This window comes from Haemorhous mexicanus, chromosome 24 (genome assembly GCF_027477595.1).
Source record: "Haemorhous mexicanus isolate bHaeMex1 chromosome 24, bHaeMex1.pri, whole genome shotgun sequence".
In the NCBI taxonomy this organism is placed as follows: Eukaryota; Metazoa; Chordata; class Aves; order Passeriformes; family Fringillidae; genus Haemorhous; species Haemorhous mexicanus.
Genome location: NC_082364.1, coordinates 4,892,800 through 4,912,514, shown reverse-complemented (window position 1 = coordinate 4,912,514; position 19,715 = coordinate 4,892,800). Strand labels below are relative to the sequence as shown.

Sequence of the window (19,715 nt, the reverse complement as noted above, 5' to 3'; positions counted from 1 at the left end):
CTCCTTTCCGTGGGAGGCACGGTTGCTTAGTGATACAGAGGATGGGGAAAGAAAGAAAAAAAAAAAAACCAAACCAAAAACCAGGCCGCTTATTTTTGGAGCCTAGATCTGGGTTTAGGTCCTCACCGTTGGCATCCTGTATGAAATAGGTTGCCCCCAGCTTTTTTACTTTCTCGGCTTCGCGCCGGCGCCTTTCGTTTTGCGCACATTGGTAAAAATAGGAAGGAAAGGTCAGTGTGCTCTGAGGAGAAAGGAGGAATTAAACCCAGCCTCCTTACCCCCACCCGACTGACCAGGATGGACAGTTTGTCTCCTTGCTGAGCCCTGGTTGCGGCAATTTAAACGCTGAGTGGGGATCACTGCTCCCAGCATCACGCAGCTGCCATGCTTTGCCCACATGCAGGGAGGGGGAAGTCCCAGGCACTGGGTGATCCCAGCGGAGATAAGGGTGACTTTTTGGGGTGAGAGCCCCTCCTAACGTGTCCCTGTGCTCTGCACAGCGTTTGCTCGGCAGCTCACAGCCCCCCTCAGTCCAGCTCTGGGTCTCCTTCAACCGCAAGCCCATGCGGGTGGCACAGTTCGTTACCAAGCATCCAATTAAGGTAAGTGGTGCTTCCCGAGCAGCTTCCCAGCTCCCTGCCTTGCCAAGGACACCCTGCAGTGCCAGCAGCAGCTCCAGATGCTGCAGGAGAGGGAAAGGACCTTGTATGACCCTGCTGGGGGGGGTGGCAGAGCAAAGGCTCACGTTGGTATGAACTCGTGGTTTACATGATGGCACCTGGACAGTCACTGGGGAGGGGGGCTGGCAGCAAAGCACAGATTCCAGAGAGGGGCTGATCCCACTGCTCTGACTCTGCTTTTGGGGACTTTACCTCTTTCCGTGGCGTGGGGTGCGCTGGCATGACTTGGAGCATCCAATTCTTGCAGGCTGAGGAAGCCCAGGGCACTGCCAGGGCTTGCAAGGAGTCCCAGATGCATGAACAGACATGCTGTGGTGTCCCCAGGCTGGTGGGGATGAAGGAGGGCACGAGAAGCAAGCTTTGGTGCTTGGCAGAGCAGTGGGGTGCACTCCCAGCCTCAGGGGGGTCCCTAGATCCAGCACACACGGGGCTTGGCGACCAATGCTGCTCCAGGGGGCTTTGCAGGGCTGAGGATGGGAACACAAAAAAACAAAGTGAGGATTTTCCACCTGCTGAGTGGAAAAAATACAAAAAGGCGGAAGCAAGATAAGAGGAAATCCAAGCCAGCCTGTGTGCACACAGACACAAAGCCTGTTCTTTGTGTCCCAAAGGAATATTACATTGCTGATGCCTCGGAGGACCAGGTGTTTGTGTGTGTCAGCCACGACAACAACCGCACCAACCTCTACATCTCAGAGGCTGAGGGCCTGAAGTTCTCCCTGTCTCTAGAAAATGTGCTCTACTACAGCCCAGGGGGAGCTGGCAGCGACACCTTGGTCAGGTAAGACAGGACTTAGCAATGGTCCCCTGAATGGAGAATAATTAGCTCCATGATTGCAGAAGGCTGCAATCTATTATACTATAATTATACTGTAATTCTATTCTATTATACTGTATGATTCTATACTATATTACTATTATCCTATGTTATACTATATTCTACTATTTTATACTGTACTACACTATACTCTATTATACTATAGAATGTAGTATAATATTCTATTATACTGTATTCTATTATTCTATTCTATTATACTATATTATACTTTGCTATACTTATTAAGAAGCTCATCACCCTTACAGTCCAATTCAACTTTGACTTAATTGGTCAATCCATCCAAACACCATCCAGTGTCCAATTAGGAAATTACCCCGTGGTAAACAAATCTCCGTAACTCATTCCACATGTGCACAACAACACGTGCAGCGAGTGGAGATAAGAATTGCTTATCATCCTTTTCTCTGAGCTTTCTCACAGCTTCCCAGGAAAATCCTGGGAGAGAGCTGTCTGTCTCTGTTCAAAGGATGTGTGATCACCACAAGGACTCACCCCGTGGCCAATGAGAACATCGACCAAAATCCGCGATTTTTGGCTGTGCTGGATCAGCGCGCTACCTTTGCCTGCCAATCCCCCACATCCCCAGATTTAGGGGAAGGGGTAAAATTCCCATTTCCCTGACCCCACAGGTACTTTGCCAACGAGCCCTTTGCAGATTTCCACCGTGTGGAAGGCGTGCGGGGCGTTTACATCGCCACGCTGATCAACGGCTCCTTCAGCGAGGAGAACATGCGCTCCGTCATCACCTTCGACAAGGGCGGCACCTGGGAGCTGCTCCAGCCCCCCACACAGACCCAATATGGGGAGCACATCGACTGCCAGGTACCATGGTGTGGTGGGACAGGGAGAACACCCCCAAAAGTGGCATTTGGGGATGTGGTTTATTAATGAGGGGTTTGGTGATCTTGGAGAATGTGCGCTCCGTCATCACCTTTGACAAGGGCGGCACCTGGGAGCTGCTCCAGCCCCCCACACAGACCCAATATGGGGAGCACATCGACTGCCAGGTACCATGGTGTGGTGGGACAGGGAGAACACCCCCAAAAGTGGCATCTGGGGAGTTATTAGTGGTGGCCTTGGTGATCTTGGAGGTGATTTCACTCTATGAAAAGAGGTTGAAACAGCAATGCCACCACAAAGGAGTCCCTCCTGGCCTTTCCAAGCAGAGAGGGCTGCACTAGACAGGATGAGGGATGGGTGTTAATCCACTGTTCTGCTTTCCCAGTTGTCCCAGGGCTGCTCTCTCCACCTGGCCCAGCGCCTGAGCCAGCTGCTGAATTTCCAGCTGCGCAGGATGCCCATCCTCTCCAAGGAGTCGGCGCCAGGACTGATCATTGCCACTGGTACTGCTTTTCCCTTGGCTTGGGGGCTGTTGTTGCCAGGCAGTATTTAGTTTGTACAAGCAGGTTATAAAATGCAATTAAATGGTGCATTTTGCTGTCCTTTCTCTGCTGCAGTCCCCATACAGTAATTACAGAATGAACATTTCACTGCAGCACAGAGATGTGAGAAACCTGCTCTGTTCTGATCCTCTTTCCTGATCCTCGTGAAGGGCTTCTTTAAGATTCAGAAATTCCTGTTTGTCTCGCTCTGTTACTGAAGAAAGCACACATTTTGTTTAATCATGTTTGTAGCCATGGGTTTTTCCCCCATCTGCTTTTCAAACTTGAAATAGTCCTTGAAATATTTGCTTTTGAAGGGATTAATTTATAGTGTGAAAAATCATCTCCTCAATCACAGATAAAAATAGTTTGGAGGTGTCTGGCTTCCTTTTAAGCAATCCCTTTGCATTCCTCAAGAAGGATGATTTCTCCCATTCTCCCAGGCTCTGTTGGCAAGAACATGGCAAGGAAAACCAATGTTTATGTCTCGAGCAGTGCTGGAGCAAGGTGGAGAGAGGTAAGGCTGCTCTTACACCTGCCAGATCAGCCAGCGTGGTGGGGGACAGGAAGAATTTTGGCAGCAATATAAATGGGTTACATTAAAGGTGATTTCATGTGAACACAAGAGCTGGAAGGTGATCAATGCCTTAAATGAGGGAAAAAGGTTTTTAATGAAGGACCAGGCGTGGGTTGGTTGGAGATGAACCTCTGGTGTAGATGGTGGATTCAGACACAGGAGAGCTCCCTCCTCTGATTTTCCTTTACTCCTGGCAGGATTTTTCCTCAGCACGGGGCATTTGGTGTCTTTGAGATGGGACTGACAGCCAGGACTTCGTGTGTGAGAGGGTTTGGAGAGGCTCTGGCTTCTTCAGAGAAATGGGATGCCGCCCTCGGTTCACGGGGAGTGTGCTGCTGTTTACTGAGTGGATGTTCTGGTCTGTGGCAGTGTTTGTGGTGTGCCTGTGCACTCTGCAGCCAGTGTAATGCGGTATTCCAACATCTGCAAGCTGTTTAATCCTGGGAGCTGAGCAGCCTCCTTCTCCCCCTGCGAGTGCTGCACGGTTGGGATGAGGTCTGGGCAGCTGCACTGGGGCTGGGGACACGCCACAGGTCTGGCTGGTGCCAAAGGTGGTTCAGAGGCTACTCCTGGCTCCAAACCCAGCTGGAGAGCAGCTGTGGGGACTCTGCAGCCAGGCAGGAGCTGACAGATAGCGCAGGGTATCCAAAATCAGAGACTTTCAGGTGCCAAGCTCCAAAGGTTTGCCTTGGAGTGCAGTTAAAACATTCTGAGGAAGTGTTGACCCAAAGCTCCTGACTGATCTTTGCATCATGAGCAGGGTGCAGAATGACCCAGCAGTGGAGCTGAGAAGCAGCACCACAGCTCCTCCTGCTCAGCTTTGGCCAGCAGCAGGCTGGGAGGCTCTGCAGATCACTGGGGTGATTTCACAGCCCAGAGCAGAAAGGAACAATGCATTCAGTGCCCTGAATGTCCCCAAGTGTGACAGCACGTCCTGTGAGCAGGGTCTGGCAGGGACATGCACCAGGTTTTCACCCAGGGGTGCTCTGGGCTCCCTGGATGGGAAAGCAAAGCTGATTGTGTGCTGGAGGTGTAGGTGAGTGTGAGATCCAAGCTTCTTGCCATGGATGAATTGTCTCCAGGGCTTGTTTCTGCATGCCATGGCCCCACGTCTCTCTGAACATTCACAAATCCTTCCACAGCCTGAGGGCCAACTTCTCTGCTGTCCTGGGATGGCCACCAGTCACTGCTGGGTGTCAGGAAAGCCTCACAGAGGTGACAAATGAGAGGAGGAGTGATGGACTCTGGTTTTCTGTCATGGTGCTTCTTCCACTGATTTTTTCCCCGCACAGAGCACAGGAGGAGCAGAGTCCAGGGCTCGGGGCAGCTTTTACACACATCTCTTAGGGGAAATGGGTTGGCTGTTCTCATCTGCAGATGGTGTCCCATAAACACGCGAATCTCTGGTGCCTCCAGATACCTGATTTGGCCAAGGCTGAAGCATTAGCTTGGCTCAGGCAGAGTTTCTGACAAAGCCATTTCCCTTCACTCAGCAGAGCTCTGATCACCCCTCAGCACTCTCTCTCTTCCAGGCTCTGTCTGGACCCCACTACTACACCTGGGGTGACCACGGTGGAATTCTGGTGGCCATCGCCCAAGGCACCGAGACCGACCAGCTCAAGTGAGTGTCAGGGCACAGGGACTGCTCTGCTGCTTGGCTGGGCATGGCAGAGAGTGCCCCAGCAGGACAGCAGGACATGCCCTGGCAACTCTTCCAATCTCCTTTTTTTTGTGCAGGTACAGCACAAACGAAGGGGAAACCTGGAAAGTGTTCACGTTCTCGGAGAAGCCGGTGTTTGTGTATGGCCTCCTGACCGAGCCCGGCGAGAAGAGCACCATTTTCACCATCTTTGGCTCCTACAAGGAGAATGGCCACAGCTGGCTGATCCTGCAGATCAACACCACTGACGTGCTGGGTAAGGGGACGGGTGGCAGAGCCATCTCTGGGGTGGCTCTGCAGGTAGGAGAGAGGGCATCTCCTCATGCCTTGTCCCAAGTGTCTCACATCCACGTGGACACAGCTGCTGAAGGCACTCATGTGCCCTGTGCTCTCCCTGTATTCCTTCCCTCCTCACTGAGGAATTTGTTGAAAAGGAAAAGAGAAAAAAAAAAATTCCTTCTGAAGGCTTGTGCCTATGAATGTTTTATAACCCATTTCAGCTTTGATTGCGAGGCAGCATTTTAATCAAAGCACAGTTAAACCCAGCAGAGGAATTTGCTTGACTAAAATTTATCACCGATTCCCTTGACGTTTTGTTGGGAACAGATCTGTTTGGTAACCAGAACGACTTCATTCAGATTCCCTGTCACTGCCACGGAGCTGCCTGTTCCCTCCTGTCACCGCGTGCCGCCGCACGCTCCCAGCTGGAGCTCTCCTTGCCTTCCCTTCCCCGTGGGACAGGGCTGGGGCCTTGCTCTTTGGGGGAAGTTTTGTGCCAGGGGAGGGTGGGGAGGGAATCACAGAATGAACTAGGTGGGAAAAGAATTTTAGTTGGAAAAGCCCCAACACATCCTCATCAACTAAACCATGGCATGAATACCACATCCAGTTTTGTTTTAAACACCTCCAGGCATGGTGACTCCACCACCTCCCCGGGCAGGTGATTCCAGTGCCCAATCCCTCTTTCAGTGAAGAGTTTTCCCCTGATGTCCAACCTAAACTTCCTCTGGCACAGCTTAGGGCTGTGCCCTCTTGTTCTGTCAGCGGTTGCCTGGGACAAGAGGCATTCCTGTGGTGTGGGGCTGGATGCCAGCACGCCTGGCACTCCTGGGTACCCAGGGACATCAGCATCTCTCTGCCTTTAAACCTGGGGCACTGCAAATGCTGCACCTTTCTGCACCCCAACCTTGTTTCTCCTCTCAGGGGTCCCTTGCACTGAGAATGACTACAAGCTGTGGTCACCCTCGGACGAGCGAGGCAATGAGTGTTTGCTGGGCCATAAAACCGTTTTCAAAAGGAGGACTCCTCATGCGACCTGCTTCAATGGGGAGGACTTTGACAGGCCTGTCATGGTCTCCAACTGCTCTTGTACGAGGGAGGACTTTGAATGGTAAAATACCAATTAATTTCTTCTAGTCTGGATTGTAAATCCAAGATAAGTATCTGTGACCAATCGCTCCGAGTGAACAAACATCCAATTTATGCAGCTCGGAATGTCGCTGCTTCATTTTATAGCAGAGAGGAAACTAAACAGACTGAAAACATCCTTTCATTAATAACAGCGCATGAGACTTAATTAATGTCTTTAGAGCCTTTTGGGAGCCTCTGAAAGGTTCCACGGAAAAGGGAAGTATTGTTAATCCATCACCTTCCAAAGGAGAATGGGTAATTTGCCATCACAGACAGAGATCCACTAAAAATCTTTGTGATTCTGTAGCCACAGGGGTGCAGCTGGCCCTGCTATTGCCCTTTGACTGCAATTCCCACAATCCTGACGCTGCTTTCAGGATCAGGAAACACGCTCTGGCAAACTGATGCAAAGGTTTGGGGCTAGAAAGGGAGCTGCTTTTCAGGGCCTGAGCTTTCAGGGGAGCTCACACCAGGCTGCTCCTGTCTGATGCTGAGACCCAGTCTGGCTCACCACGAGCAGACTGAGAGCAGAGCTGGTGGGAGCCTACCTCAGAATTCAGCCCTGGGCTCCCTACAGAATCCCTCTGACAAAACCTCTCTCCCCCACAGCGTTTTCCAAAGAACAGCCTCACTGTAACTCCCATTTTGCCAGCAGGACCAGCCAAGAGACAGAGCAGTGACCCGAGCCAGCTCAGCAGCAGCACTGGGGCTCGCAGCCAGCTTTGCAGAGCACACTGGCTCAGCTCTGCCTCACTGCCTCACCTTCCCCAGCCTGCCCAGCCACTGGCAAAGCCGATTTGCAAAGTGTTCTTGAATCATCCTGTCTGGCTGGGAGATGTTCTGAGCAGATAAATACTGATAATAAACGAAGGGTCACTTTGGGTTCTTAAAAATTCCAGGCAAAAATAGACTCGTGGTATAGCATGGCTGCATTTTTTGCTTTTCCCTGTCCCTCCCTACATCTTTCTTCTCCTTGCAGTGATTTTGGCTTCAAGCTGAGTGATGACTTGTCCTTAGAAGTTTGTGTCCCTGACCCTGAGTTTGCTGGGAAGCCCTATGACCCACCAGTCCCTTGCCCTGTTGGCTCAACCTACAGGAAGACTCGAGGGTATGTGCTGTGCTTGGGAGGGCAGCCTGATATTCCAAGTGCTGGAATTTATCTTACTGGTGATTAAAAAACCCCCAAACAACCACAAAACCCACAAGAGTGGCAGCAAACAAACGGCATGTTAGGACACACATGGCAATTAAACACCACAGCTTATTCTGGCTGCACAGGGTGGTTTGTTCACAGTTTTTTCCATGGAATAAACTGCCTGGCTCTGTGTGTTGCAGCTACAGGAAGATCTCTGGGGACACTTGCACGGGTGGAGACATCGAGTCGCGGCTGGAGGGGGAGCTGGTGCCGTGCCCGCTGGCGGGTGAGTGTGTGCAGGAGCTGCTCTGGGCACAAGGGCTCCATTCATAAAACCTTTGGCTGGTGCCTCAGGGACCAGGCACAGAGTCCCCGAGGGCTCTCAGACAAAACCTGTGACACAGGAGCCTGGGTGGGTTACAAATCGCTCTCTCCTGTCCTGTGGCCGGAGCTTCTGAGGGTCCTGCTCAGGAGCAGTGTCTGCCCACAGTGCAGAGCCCTCTGAAGCCCCCAGGGGCAGGCTGCAAGCAGGAACCCCTTCACCCTGGTCACGTCCTTGCTGTAGCTGGCTTGAACCCAACCAGAAAGACAGGAATTAGATCAAAGACACCCCCATCCTTGGGAAGGTCCCCTTGGGAAGGTCCCGCTCTGAGCCAGCCACCGTGTGCAGCTGAACGATGGCCCCTTGGGGCCAGACCAGGACAGACCCTCATCCCTCACACCTCTGCATGCCAGAATTCACCCCCCCATCCTTATTTTCTCCTCTGGAACGTACAAGGCACTGTAGCAGTCCCGTGCCCCTGTGCTGCCAGAGTTATTTGCATTCTGCTCATTAGAGCTTTAATTTAATCTGCCGTCACGAGCTGCGTGATCAGCATTGCTGCTTGCTGCAGCTCCAGAGCCTCAGGCAGGGCAGGGGCTCGTGGAAGGGCTGGGGAGCTGAGCAGAGCAGCCAGACCCACCAGCAGCAGGTTCCCCTGCACTGCCCTAAAATTTTTCAGTGTGCAAAAGATATTCCAGGTGAGGAACAGCACGGGGAAGCATTCTCTGTGCTGGGACTCCTGCCAGCTCTGCACTCAGCTTTACTCCTGACATGTTATTCACCCCTCTGAGCCCTCTTGAGCTATTTGGAGAGCTGTGTTGGGCATGCTGAGAAGGGCCCTGCTGATTGCAAAGTAAACCTGCTGTCCCCACCGGGCTGGCCTTTGAAGTGCTGTGTTCCCAGAGATCGTCTGGGGACCCGTGCTGGCTCGCTCCATGGTAACACTTTCATGTACAGTATCTGTTTCATATCTCCCCATAATCTCATTAGGGATGCACAGCAAGAGTTACTTACTGACATTGACTCTACTCATTAATAGCATTATTGGACTTGACTGGTGGTGGGATAATGCCCAGGGGACTTTGTCCTGGACCAGGATCCCATTACCTGGATTCGGCTCCATTGGGAAACCAAACCCACTCTGGGATATTTCCTGGGGCCAGTGTCCCTGAGGACTTGCAGAGTTGCATCACTCACACTCTTTTTAATGTTGGGATTTTTTTTTTAAGGAGGAGGAGATCAGTATTTTGTTTCTTATTGGCAGCACTAAAGTGGGAAGAAAGGGGTCGGGGCAGGTTCTGTGCCTCCTCCTCCTCCTCCTGGACCAGACAATGCCCACAGTGTGTGCCCAGCCCCATGTGAGGCTATTACCACATTCCCATTACCGAATCCCACTGAGACAAAAGCTCTTTCCCTCCCCGAGGTGCTAACCAGGGGTGAAAAACACCTGCTATTTTCTTCCTTTTGCCCCTCGAGTAGCCAAAAACGACCGCTAAATAAGGCATTGTTGTTGCAGAGGAGAACGAGTTCATCCTCTACGCCACCCGCTACTCCATCCACCGCTACGACCTGGCCTCGGGCGTCAGCGAGGAGCTGCCCCTGGCCGGGCTCAGGGGGGCTGTGGCCCTGGATTTTGACTACGAGCACAACTGCCTCTACTGGGCTGATGTCACTCTGGACATCATCCAGGTGAGCTGCGAGCAGGGAGGCATCACCTCCGTGCCACCCGGGGGTTGCATCCACACCCTGAAATGCAAATGTTTGTCCTGGTGCTCCTCCCCTCCGAGCTGTCTGTCCCCTGACCTTCAGGCTTCAGGCAGTTCCTCGTCTTTTATTCTGATTGTTTTTCTTTTTTCCCCCAGCGTCTCTGTCTCAACGGCAGCTCTGGGCAGGAAATAATCATAAGCACTGGGTTGGAAACAGTGGAAGCTTTGGCTTTTGAGCCTCTCAGCCAGCTGCTCTACTGGGTCAACGCTGGGATTCCCAAAATCGAGGTACAGCTCTGCCCACCCCAGCAGTGCATATTTTATTAAGGAGCAGTAATTGCCTGCCACAGATTTTGTGTCACTTCAAGCAGTGCCAGTAGCAAACACACCTGTCCTGGCTTTGGTTTTGGCTCCAGGTTGCCAATCCAGATGGAGACCTGAGACTGACTGTCCTCAACTCCTCTATACTGGAGCGGCCCAGAGCCCTGGCTCTGGTTCCCCGAGAAGGGTAAGAAAGGAAACATCACAAGTATTTCCCTGCTATTCCCAAGGAAAACTGCTGCTCCTTCATCACTTCCTCCTCAGGGAGGACAGCCTGGCATGGTGAAACTGGGGACAGGCATAGCACAGTCCTGCCCTGTGGAGCCCACGGTCACCACTGCATCCCCAGCTAAGGCACAGCTCCCTCAGAGCACAGATCACCAACTGTTAATTCCTTCCTGCCCATACATATCCATTAGTAAATAACTTTTCCTGCCCGTAAAACTGGTCTGGTCAGTGGGGGAAGCTGCAGTGATGCGTGAGAAACTGAGCTCTGCTCGAATTCAAGAGCCAAATCCGAGTTACATCTTTTTGGGGTTTGGCCTCAGCTGCGAATGTAAGCTCTGACAAACCAGAGCAGTTCATGGCAAGGTAACCTGCAGCTGCACTCCCACCACAGAGCTCGCAGCTCAAAAGCCTCTGTGCTGCTCATAAATCTGCTGGTGGTGTTCATTAGAATTGCAGAGCTCCCTGTTCAAAGGCATGTCGAGCAAGAGAGGCGGAATGTGGAGCATTCCAACCTCTGCCTCTCCTGACCCGGATCCTTTTGATGAGCTGCTCTGTGTGGATTTAGAGCAACCTCTCTCCTGCTGCCAGGTTGATGTTCTGGACAGACTGGGGGGACTCCAGGGCTGGCATCTACAGAAGTGACATGGACGGGTCTCTGGCCGGGTGCATCGTCTCGGAGGGCGTGCGCTGGCCCAACGGCATTTCTGTGGATGACCACTGGATCTACTGGACTGAAGCCTACATGGACAGGATCGAGAGGGTGGATTTCAATGGCATGCAGAGATCTGTGATCCTGGACAGCCTCCCTCACCCCTATGCCATTGCTGTATTTAAGGTTTGTTTTCCCCGTAGCATGATTTATGGCGCTGGAGGAGCACGGGGCACACTGAATCTGAAGGATAGGGGTGGGATTTGGAGCAGGCATGACACTTTGTCTCTCTGTCTGCTTCCCTGAAACATTCCCACAAATCCCTGAAAGGAGCAGGCAAGTGCAGCCCAATCCAGAACCAACATTCCCAAGCAGCTGCTCTGCAATGTTTGCCACTCAGTAGATCACTCTGTCACTCTCATTTCTGCTCAAATCCAACCTCAGGCCTTCCTCTTCCTCTCCCCAGTGGGTTAGGGACACTTTTCACTCTCCATGTGTCCCCAGATCCAGTATTTGGGGTGATGAGTGCAGGTAGCACTGATGAGCACTGCCCTGGTGGTGCCTCTGCTCACACTGAGAGCCAAGCCTGTGTTTCAGAATGAAATCTACTGGAACGACTGGTCACAGCTGAGTATTTTCAGAGCATCCAAAACCAGCGGCTCCAGGATGGAGATCTTGGTGGGCCGACTGAATGGGATCATGGATATGAAAATCTTTTACAGAGGGAAGACAACAGGTAATGATGCAGATGATCCTCCCTGGGATTCAGAAATGTGTTCATCCCCCATTTCCACAGGTTCCCAGCCCCCTGGGCCATGCTGGCTTGCATTTCCTGACCACCCATTCCTGCAGGGCTTGAGGCTTTCAGGAATGAGTTTCATGAGGGGTATATTCTGCTTCTGGCTGCCAGGAGAGAGCTCATAGGGCTGTGGTGACACCTCATAGTTTGTGTCAGATCCTGGCTTTTCCATCAAAGTGTTGTACAGACCAAAAACTGCAGGACTTCAGGGCTGCACCAACTTTGCCCTCCCTTAATCATCTGTCTGCATTGTGACAAGGCAGTGCTGGCCCCCGTGGGCTGTTTATACCCATTTCCAGATGGGTACCAGACCACTGAGGGGCTCCAGACTGGAGGGACAAGAGGCACTCTGGGGGTGTAACTGACATCCTTTGGTAGACCTCCAAGGCCACTTGGATGAGTTGTGTCCCTTAGAGGCCCTCAAACTCCCTGGAGATGGCTCTGGGCATTCCTAGGGGTGACCTCAGCACTCAGCCCTGCAGAGATGGCTCCTGAGGGGGTGTGAATGCACAGCAGGTGACATTGGGACTCCTATCCCTCTGTGCTGGGCTGGCAGGTGACACTGGGGTTCCTGTGCCTCTGTGCTGGGCTGGCAGGTGACACTGGGGTTCCTGTGCCTCTCTCCTGGGGTGGCAGTGACACTGGGACTCCTGTGCCTCTCTCTTGGGCTGGCAGGTGACACTGGGGTTCCTGTGCCTCAGTCCTCAGCTGGCAGGTGACACTGGGGCTCCTGTGCCTCTGTGCTGGGCTGGCAGGTGACACTGGGACTCCTGTGCCTCTGTGCTGAGCTGGCAGGTGACACTGGGGCTCCTGCCCCTCTGTGCTGGGCTGGCAGGTGACACTGGGACTCCTGTGCCTCTGCCCTGACACTGTCCCCTCCTCCTGCCCTGCTCCAGGGCGGAACGCCTGCATCACCAAGCCCTGCAGCCTGCTCTGCCTGCCCAGGTCCAACAACGGCCGCAGCTGCAAGTGCCCCGAGGGGGTGGCCAGCACGGTGCTGCCCAGTGGGGAGCTCAGGTGTGACTGTCCCCATGGCTACACCATGAAGAACAACACCTGCATCAAGGAAGGTAAGGTCCTGCATCAAGGAAGGTAAGGTCCTGCCTGGCTCTTGCTGCTGCTCAGGGCTGAGGTGGCTTCTGCCTTCACGAGAGGTCAGTGTGACCTGTCCTCTGGCCCATTTCTGGAAGCACAGCCTCGTGCCAGCTTGTTTCTGTTGTCCCTCCTGCCCCAGAGAACACGTGCCTGCCCAACCAGTACAGGTGCTCCAATGGGAACTGCATCAACAGCATCTGGCAGTGTGACAACGACAATGACTGCGGGGACATGAGCGACGAGAAGAACTGCCGTGAGTGTCCTGCCCTGGTGGCCCTGGCCTGGCCAGGCTCAGGTGTCCGCTGTGGTGGCACCTCAGCTGATGCTGCACGCTCCTTTCGCAGTCAGGGAGAGCAAGAGGCTCTCTGGGGGTGTAACTCAGCTCTTTGGTAACTCCCAAAGCAAATTGGATGGGCTTGTCCCAGTCCCCTTGAGCAGTTGAGGCGTCAGTGTCTAAAATTTTGGTGAGTCTGATGCCAACTGTCTCTCGCACTAATTGTCTTCTGAAGTTAATTGAGGGCACAGCCAATGAGGAGAAGAGAGCAGACAGTGCTGACACGGGTCTCTTGTTGAGATAATAAATCAAGTTCACCCATTAAAGATGGAGGTTACCTTTTTGAGCAAAGTTAGGAACTGCCAGTGTGTGCAGGAGGGGCAGATGCTCCAGAGCTTTGCACAGCCTAAAGGGTTTGGGTTAGTGCACTGTGGGAAAAGGACTGGGTTTGGCGTTAGGAATCACTGGAGGGCCAGGAGAGAGGCTGCTTATGCCCATTTTGTACCAATGAGGAACTTATTTCCCTGACAAAGTCAAGGTACCAGTCAGCAGAGTCCAAGTTTGAGTTCAGTGGCTCCAGGTGTGGGAAAACCTCTCCATTCCTTGGAGAGGGGAGGTGCCACCAGATTGGCACAGAGATGGTGCCTTGGATAGCAACACTCATGGCCAGCTTCTCTCCTGCTTTGGCTGCCCTGTCTCATCCCAGTGCCTGATGTTCCAGTCCCCTTTGTGGGCAGCAGACAGCTCCACAGCCTTGGCTTCTTGCTCCCTGGCTTGGGAGTGGATATCAGGAGTTTCAGTCCTGATCCCCAGACAGAAAACTGACCCCTGTGCGCTCTGCTTTGCATGGAGTGCCTAAAAAAGGCATTGAAGTACAAGAGCAGGAATTCAGGCTGGACTGGGAGGATTCTGTCCCTCCACTTCCCTACCCTCAGGCAGCAGAAACCATTTTCTAACCACCACCTCCTCCTCCTCCTCCTCCTCCTGTCCCCATCAGCAACCACCGTGTGCGACACCGAGACCCAGTTCCGCTGCCAGGGCTCGGGGACCTGCATCCCCCTGTCCTACAAATGTGACCTGGAGGATGACTGTGGGGACAACAGCGACGAAAGTCACTGTGGTGAGTGCCCCTCCTGCCCTGGGCACGGGTGGGCAGCTGCTCTCCAGCCCTCTCTGTGCTGCTCAGAGCTGCTCCTCCTCTGGATGCTGCTCAGGGGTGATGATGGGGAAGATCCCCCTGTTTACTCAGGCTGTCTCCTCCTCATTTACTGGGGACTGGGAAATGGGGGACAGGACCAGCATTTCCAGGGTATTTGGGAATTAGGGACATGTAAGAATCCAGGATCATCATGTACTGGGAAGTGAGGGACAGGAGAAGAGAGCAAGGCCATGAGCTGGTCCTTCCCCTCGCCACGTTCCAGCTGGGAGACTCCTGTGCCATTATTATCCAGCTTTGCTGCTCTGCTCCTTGGGCATTCCCGTGACCTGAAGCCCAATGTTTTGTTTGCAGAAGCTCACCAGTGCAGGAATGATGAGTTCAGCTGCAGCTCAGGGATGTGCATCCGTCTCTCCTGGATGTGTGACGGGGATAACGACTGCAGGGACTGGTCTGACGAAGCCAACTGCACTGGTGAGTGCTCAGGTGTTGCTCAAGAACCTCCTGCTGCTCCTACTTTTTACTTCCAGCCTGGGAGACATTAGCCAGTGTCTTGTGCCTCAGTTTCCTTGCTTGTTAGAGCACCTTAGGGTGATGTGATGCTCCAAATCCAAGGATTTCTTTCCCCCAGGTTCACTGGGAATTTGCTGGCAGCTCTGAGATGCTCACAGTGTGACACAGCTTTGCTTTTTTACCTGCAAGATTGCACCCATAGGCACAGCTCTGTGGGATGGGAAGTGGTTTTGTGGCTGCTGAGCAGCCAAAGGGTTCTCCTGCAAGAAGAGCTCGTGTGTTGCAGGGAGGCAGCAATCAGGCTGGTGGGCACTGGCAGCATTCCACAGCTTTCACTCTGCTTCCTCGCCATTAACTAGGTGCAGAAAACAGGCACGCTCTTTGAAGCTTCTCCACAGTTAGCTGATGTGAAGAAGAGGCAGGTTTAGTTTGGGAAGTTTAGTTTGGCAGTTTTAGTCCTGCTCTGGCAGCCTCTTTGCTCCACAGGCTTGAAAACCTAAAGGGGGTGCCCTAGAAGACCCACTCTTGGTTTAACTTACAGCTTGTACTAAAGCAGCCTGGCTGGCAGAAATAACCTTGCTCCTGCTCTGTGCCTGCTGTGCAGCAAGACCTGTGAGCCTCACTGTGTGTTTGGAGCGGGAAGTCACAACACTCCACCCTTCTCACCACCACAGTGATGATGTTCCTCAGCAGCCTCCCGAGGTTAACGCCCACACAGAGCCTTTTTCTCATCAGATAAAACAACAGATAGCAGTGCACTGGCCTTTTCCACTAGAAACAATCAAGCAAAACTACCAACCAAACCAAAAACCTCAGTGTTTTCATGAGAAGAAACTTCTCAGAGTAGGCAGAGCACCAGTCTGTCAGTGAAAGACACAAAGTTGTATTTATCAAGCCATCCATGGGATATTTAAGATAAAAGACACAAGGTTGTATTTATCAAGCCATCCATGGGATATTTAAGATAAGAGACACAAGGTTGTATTTATCAAGCCATCCATGGGACATTTAAGATAAGAGACACAAAGTTGTATTTATCAAGCCATCCATGGGATATTTAAGATGCTTCCCATGGCATGGGGAACTGCAGGGACCAGGATCTGGGAATGCTGGCAGCAGCCTGGAGCCTTTGGGACAGAGAATGGCACCAGCTGCTGTCCTGGGGCTCTGGCACGAGGATTTAAGAGATCCCTTTGAGGTCTTTGAGCTCCTCTTTGCTCACCCCCGTGGCATTTGCTGTGCCTGGAGCACCCAGGGCTGATCCTGGTCATTAGTATTCCAGGAGTGAGCCTTTCTAAGAAGGTTTAATTTATATTGGTATCACTTATCTCTCGTATGAGTTTCTCCAGAGAGAATTACTACAGGAGAGGAACCTACTTCAAAAAGCGTGTCGGGTTTGTAAAGCCCCAAGTTGGAATTATCTAAGAGGATCACAATTATTTGAGGAACATTCCGTCTGACTTCACCGGGCTGCAATTACTGCTCTTATCTAAAATAATTACATTTCATGCTGAATACCTAATAGAATATTACTGCCAGCAGATTGTACTATTTTGAAATATCTGCGAGGGCATGTCACTCTCTAACCTAAAACTCAGGATCGTGCCATTTAATTAAGTTGAACACTGCTTTTCTCAATAACTCTGAGTGCTCTGCTGCTTGAGGAGCAGGATTTGTCTCTGAAGTGACAACACAAACCAGGCTGCAACCCAGATACCCCACAGGCAGATATTTTCCTGACAGGAGCCTAAGGAAAACCCCCGGGGAGAATCGTATTTCTTGTTTGCTTTGGCAACATAGAAGAGCCTTGTTTGCCTTAATTAAAAGCTCTCTCTGACTCTGTCCTGCCCTGCACGGGGGACTCTGCAGCTCTGCCAAGCCTTGCTTGATCTCGGTGACATTTCTCACCATCTCTGGCACGATGCCACCGCTGTCACCTCTGCCCACGCACCCCAAGGACTGAGATCAAAGGGAGAGAGAGTGCTGACTTTGGGGAGAGCTTTGGGAGATCTCTGCCCTGCAAAAGCCATCCCCGAAGCACAGCAGGCTTGTGAGCAAGAATGGCAGAGAGAGGGAAAGACCAAGGAAAACTGGGACTCAAGGAATTCTCCTGCCTGCTCCATGGGCTGGTTGCTGGGACCCTGGTGGGAGATCCTAGGGTGGGGGAAGGAGCAGGGTGGGATTGTGTGGCCTGATACTCTCAGTTCAGCTGGGACACGGTGACAGCCCACACTCAGGCGTCCCCCTGCTCTGGTTTCAGCAGTTTATCACACCTGTGAGGCCTCCAGCTTCCAGTGCCACAACGGCCACTGCATCCCGCAGCGCTGGGCGTGCGACGGCGACGCCGACTGCCAGGACGGCTCTGACGAGGACCCTGCCAGCTGTGGTAACGTGTCCTGACTGTCTGGGGGGCTCTGCCACAGCTGGGAGGGATTTCTGCATGCCCACTGAGCTAAACCAGCAGCAAACTCAGGGAGAGCCCCCACCCCCCAAAAGCAATCACAGTGCAGAGGCAGCCAATTGTAAATCAAAGGTGACTCTGGTGAAGGGGAGGGAATGATGAGGAGGATCCATGGCTATCAGAGGGCTAATGAATTACTTTATCATACTATACTGTGTACATTTAATCTAAACTGAATCTGCCCTGCACTCTCTCTTGCTCACACTGCCCAGCACTGCACTCATCTCTGATTCTGTCCCGAGACAGTCCCACACACACCTGGCCCTGGCAGGCCAAGGGAACCAAACACCCTCACTGCGGGCAAACCATCTCCACATTGCATTCTGCTTCACCACAGCACAGGCAAAGCCAGCAAGATGAGAATTGTGTTTTCCTTCTTCTCTGCTTGTCTCACAGCTTCTCTCTGTTCAGAGAGCATGTGAAAACCACAGCAACCCTGGCTTTTTTTTAGCTAATTAAAACAGCTTTAACAAAACCCCGAAAAACACACAACATCCCCCCTCTTCTGCCTTTCAGAGAAGAAGTGCAACGGCTTCCAGTGCCCCAATGGCACCTGCATCCCCACCAGCAAACACTGTGATGGCATCAACGACTGCTCCGACGCCTCGGACGAGCAGCACTGCGGTGGGTCCCGGGCTCAGGGCAGCTCTGGGGCCCAGCTCTGGGGCTGGCAGCATTAATGAACTCAAGTGCCTTGCTTTGCACCCCGTTTGTTAGAGGAGGGGCAGGGGGTGAGGCTTTTCAGCCTTTGCTTTCCTTCTTCTCCTCTGAATCTGTTACATCACTATTGGAGAATGTTCAGTTTCCCCTGAGCATCTTTCTGGTATTCAATCTGGTATTTCCTCTAGACAGTCTGCAGCTTCTCTGGAATGAGGGCTGAGATTTCTAGAGGGGCTGATGAGACCCCTGACCCAGGAGTAGACCCAGGAGTGGAAAATCCTGAGTGCTGTGGGAAATGGGAGGATACAGGCCAAATCCTGAAGGAATTCTCTGACCCCATAGTCTGAGACTTTCCCCATGAACAAATTCAGAACCCAGCTGAGGTGGGGAATACCTGAAAGAGAAGTACCAGGATGACCCTAAGGAGAAAAAGATCATTGCAGTGAGCTGGACCCTGGACTGTGCTTATCTGCTGGATACTGCAGGGCAGCTGACAGAGGAAGGGCAGGGAGATAAATCAGCAGCTATCCCAGTCACTCAGGCTGCAGCCAACAGCCCAGGCTCAAAGCCAGCAGCTAAACCAGAGACTGAGCCTAAGCCAGCAGCTAAACCAGACAGTGAACCTCCACCAATGGCTCAACCAGGACACTGTGTTAGCAGTTTGATCACTGATAGTGAGACAAACTGGCAAAATTTGTTTGTGGCTAGCAGTATTTAGTAAGCACTTGATGCAGATTAGGTTGAATGAGGTTACTTTGATATTGTTACCTTCAGAGCATCTCGAGTTTTTAAAGAAATGGTCATTGGAAAGAAATGATGATCTGCTGAGGTGGATTGATATAAGCTGTAGGTCCTACAGAAGCCTTGCAGTTCCTAAGGTTACGTGTCTTTTTTTAACTCACCTTCCCTTGAAAGCAAAACCCAGGTTTTGCTTTCAAAAAAAAGGTTTTGAAAAGGTTTCAAAAAGTCAGATTTTTTGTCTTGTTCTATCCAGAAAATCTAAAACACATGGTTTAAGCATATTAGGTACTGTCTGAACCAGCTTTCTGCAGGTAAAAAAACAAAGTTGTATTTTGTTTTCTGCTCTGCCAAGCCAGGAATGGCAGTAAAGCCCTGGGAGATGATGGGAAAGTCTTAGTGGGCAGTCACAGCCCCCTGTGACACCGGCGGGTCAGCAAAAGGCACAGCCTGGGAGGACACTGCCAGGGAGGCACCAAACCCCTCCTGGTGCCTGTGCCCACCCTGAGGGGGATCTGGCGAGGGCAGCCTGTGCAGGGGCACAGCTCAAACCATTCTTCTCAGGAACTCTCTGTAAATCCCCAAAATCCGCCCTGAGCTGCGCTCAGGCCTGCAGGACGCCAGCAGGTGACACTGCTGTCTGCAAGGACAGCACAGGTGCCACCCCTGTCCTCCTGTCCTGCCCTGCAGAGCCCCTGTGCACCCGCTACATGGATTTCGTGTGCAAGAACCGGCAGCAGTGCTTGTTCCACTCCATGGTGTGCGACGGCATCGTCCAGTGCCGCGACGGCTCCGACGAGGACGCCGGCTACGCTGGGTGCTGTGAGTGTCACCAGAGTCACACCTCTGCCACGGGAGGGTGGGCACAGCATGGGAACAGAGCCATGGGGAGAACCAGGGATGCCAGCTATGCTGGGTGCTGTGAGTGTCACCAGAGTCACACCTCTGCCACGGGAGGGTGGGCACAGCATGGGAACAGAGCCCTGGGGAGAGACAGGGGTGCCAGCTACGCTGGGTGCTGCAAGTGTCACCCTGTGTTAACTGTCACAAGTGTCACACCTCTGCCACGGGAGGGTGGGCACAGCTACCAGGGATGCCAGCTATGCTGGGT

General features: G+C 52.5%; 1 protein-coding gene across 2 annotated transcripts in view; it reads left to right on the top strand.

Annotated features, from left to right (window-relative positions):
- Positions 1 to 19,715, top strand: part of SORL1 (sortilin related receptor 1) — a 60,325-nt gene that overhangs the window by 14,545 nt on the left and 26,065 nt on the right. Inside the window, exons 7-28 of one of the 2 annotated variants that reach the window (XM_059867375.1) lie at positions 501 to 602; positions 1,292 to 1,461; positions 2,148 to 2,340; positions 2,744 to 2,861; positions 3,344 to 3,417; positions 5,010 to 5,098; positions 5,215 to 5,393; positions 6,341 to 6,527; positions 7,527 to 7,655; positions 7,883 to 7,968; positions 9,521 to 9,693; positions 9,867 to 9,998; positions 10,127 to 10,218; positions 10,848 to 11,094; positions 11,506 to 11,644; positions 12,604 to 12,777; positions 12,942 to 13,055; positions 14,074 to 14,196; positions 14,587 to 14,706; positions 17,009 to 17,131; positions 17,723 to 17,830; positions 19,295 to 19,426. In XM_059867375.1, coding sequence (XP_059723358.1) covers positions 501 to 602; positions 1,292 to 1,461; positions 2,148 to 2,340; positions 2,744 to 2,861; positions 3,344 to 3,417; positions 5,010 to 5,098; positions 5,215 to 5,393; positions 6,341 to 6,527; positions 7,527 to 7,655; positions 7,883 to 7,968; positions 9,521 to 9,693; positions 9,867 to 9,998; positions 10,127 to 10,218; positions 10,848 to 11,094; positions 11,506 to 11,644; positions 12,604 to 12,777; positions 12,942 to 13,055; positions 14,074 to 14,196; positions 14,587 to 14,706; positions 17,009 to 17,131; positions 17,723 to 17,830; positions 19,295 to 19,426 — 3,004 coding nt within the window. Of the gene's footprint in view, positions 1 to 500; positions 603 to 1,291; positions 1,462 to 2,147; positions 2,341 to 2,743; positions 2,862 to 3,343; positions 3,418 to 5,009; positions 5,099 to 5,214; positions 5,394 to 6,340; positions 6,528 to 7,526; positions 7,656 to 7,882; positions 7,969 to 9,520; positions 9,694 to 9,866; positions 9,999 to 10,126; positions 10,219 to 10,847; positions 11,095 to 11,505; positions 11,645 to 12,603; positions 12,778 to 12,941; positions 13,056 to 14,073; positions 14,197 to 14,586; positions 14,707 to 17,005; positions 17,132 to 17,722; positions 17,831 to 19,294; positions 19,427 to 19,715 lie in introns of both variants that reach the window. The other variant, XM_059867374.1, reaches the window with a different exon arrangement.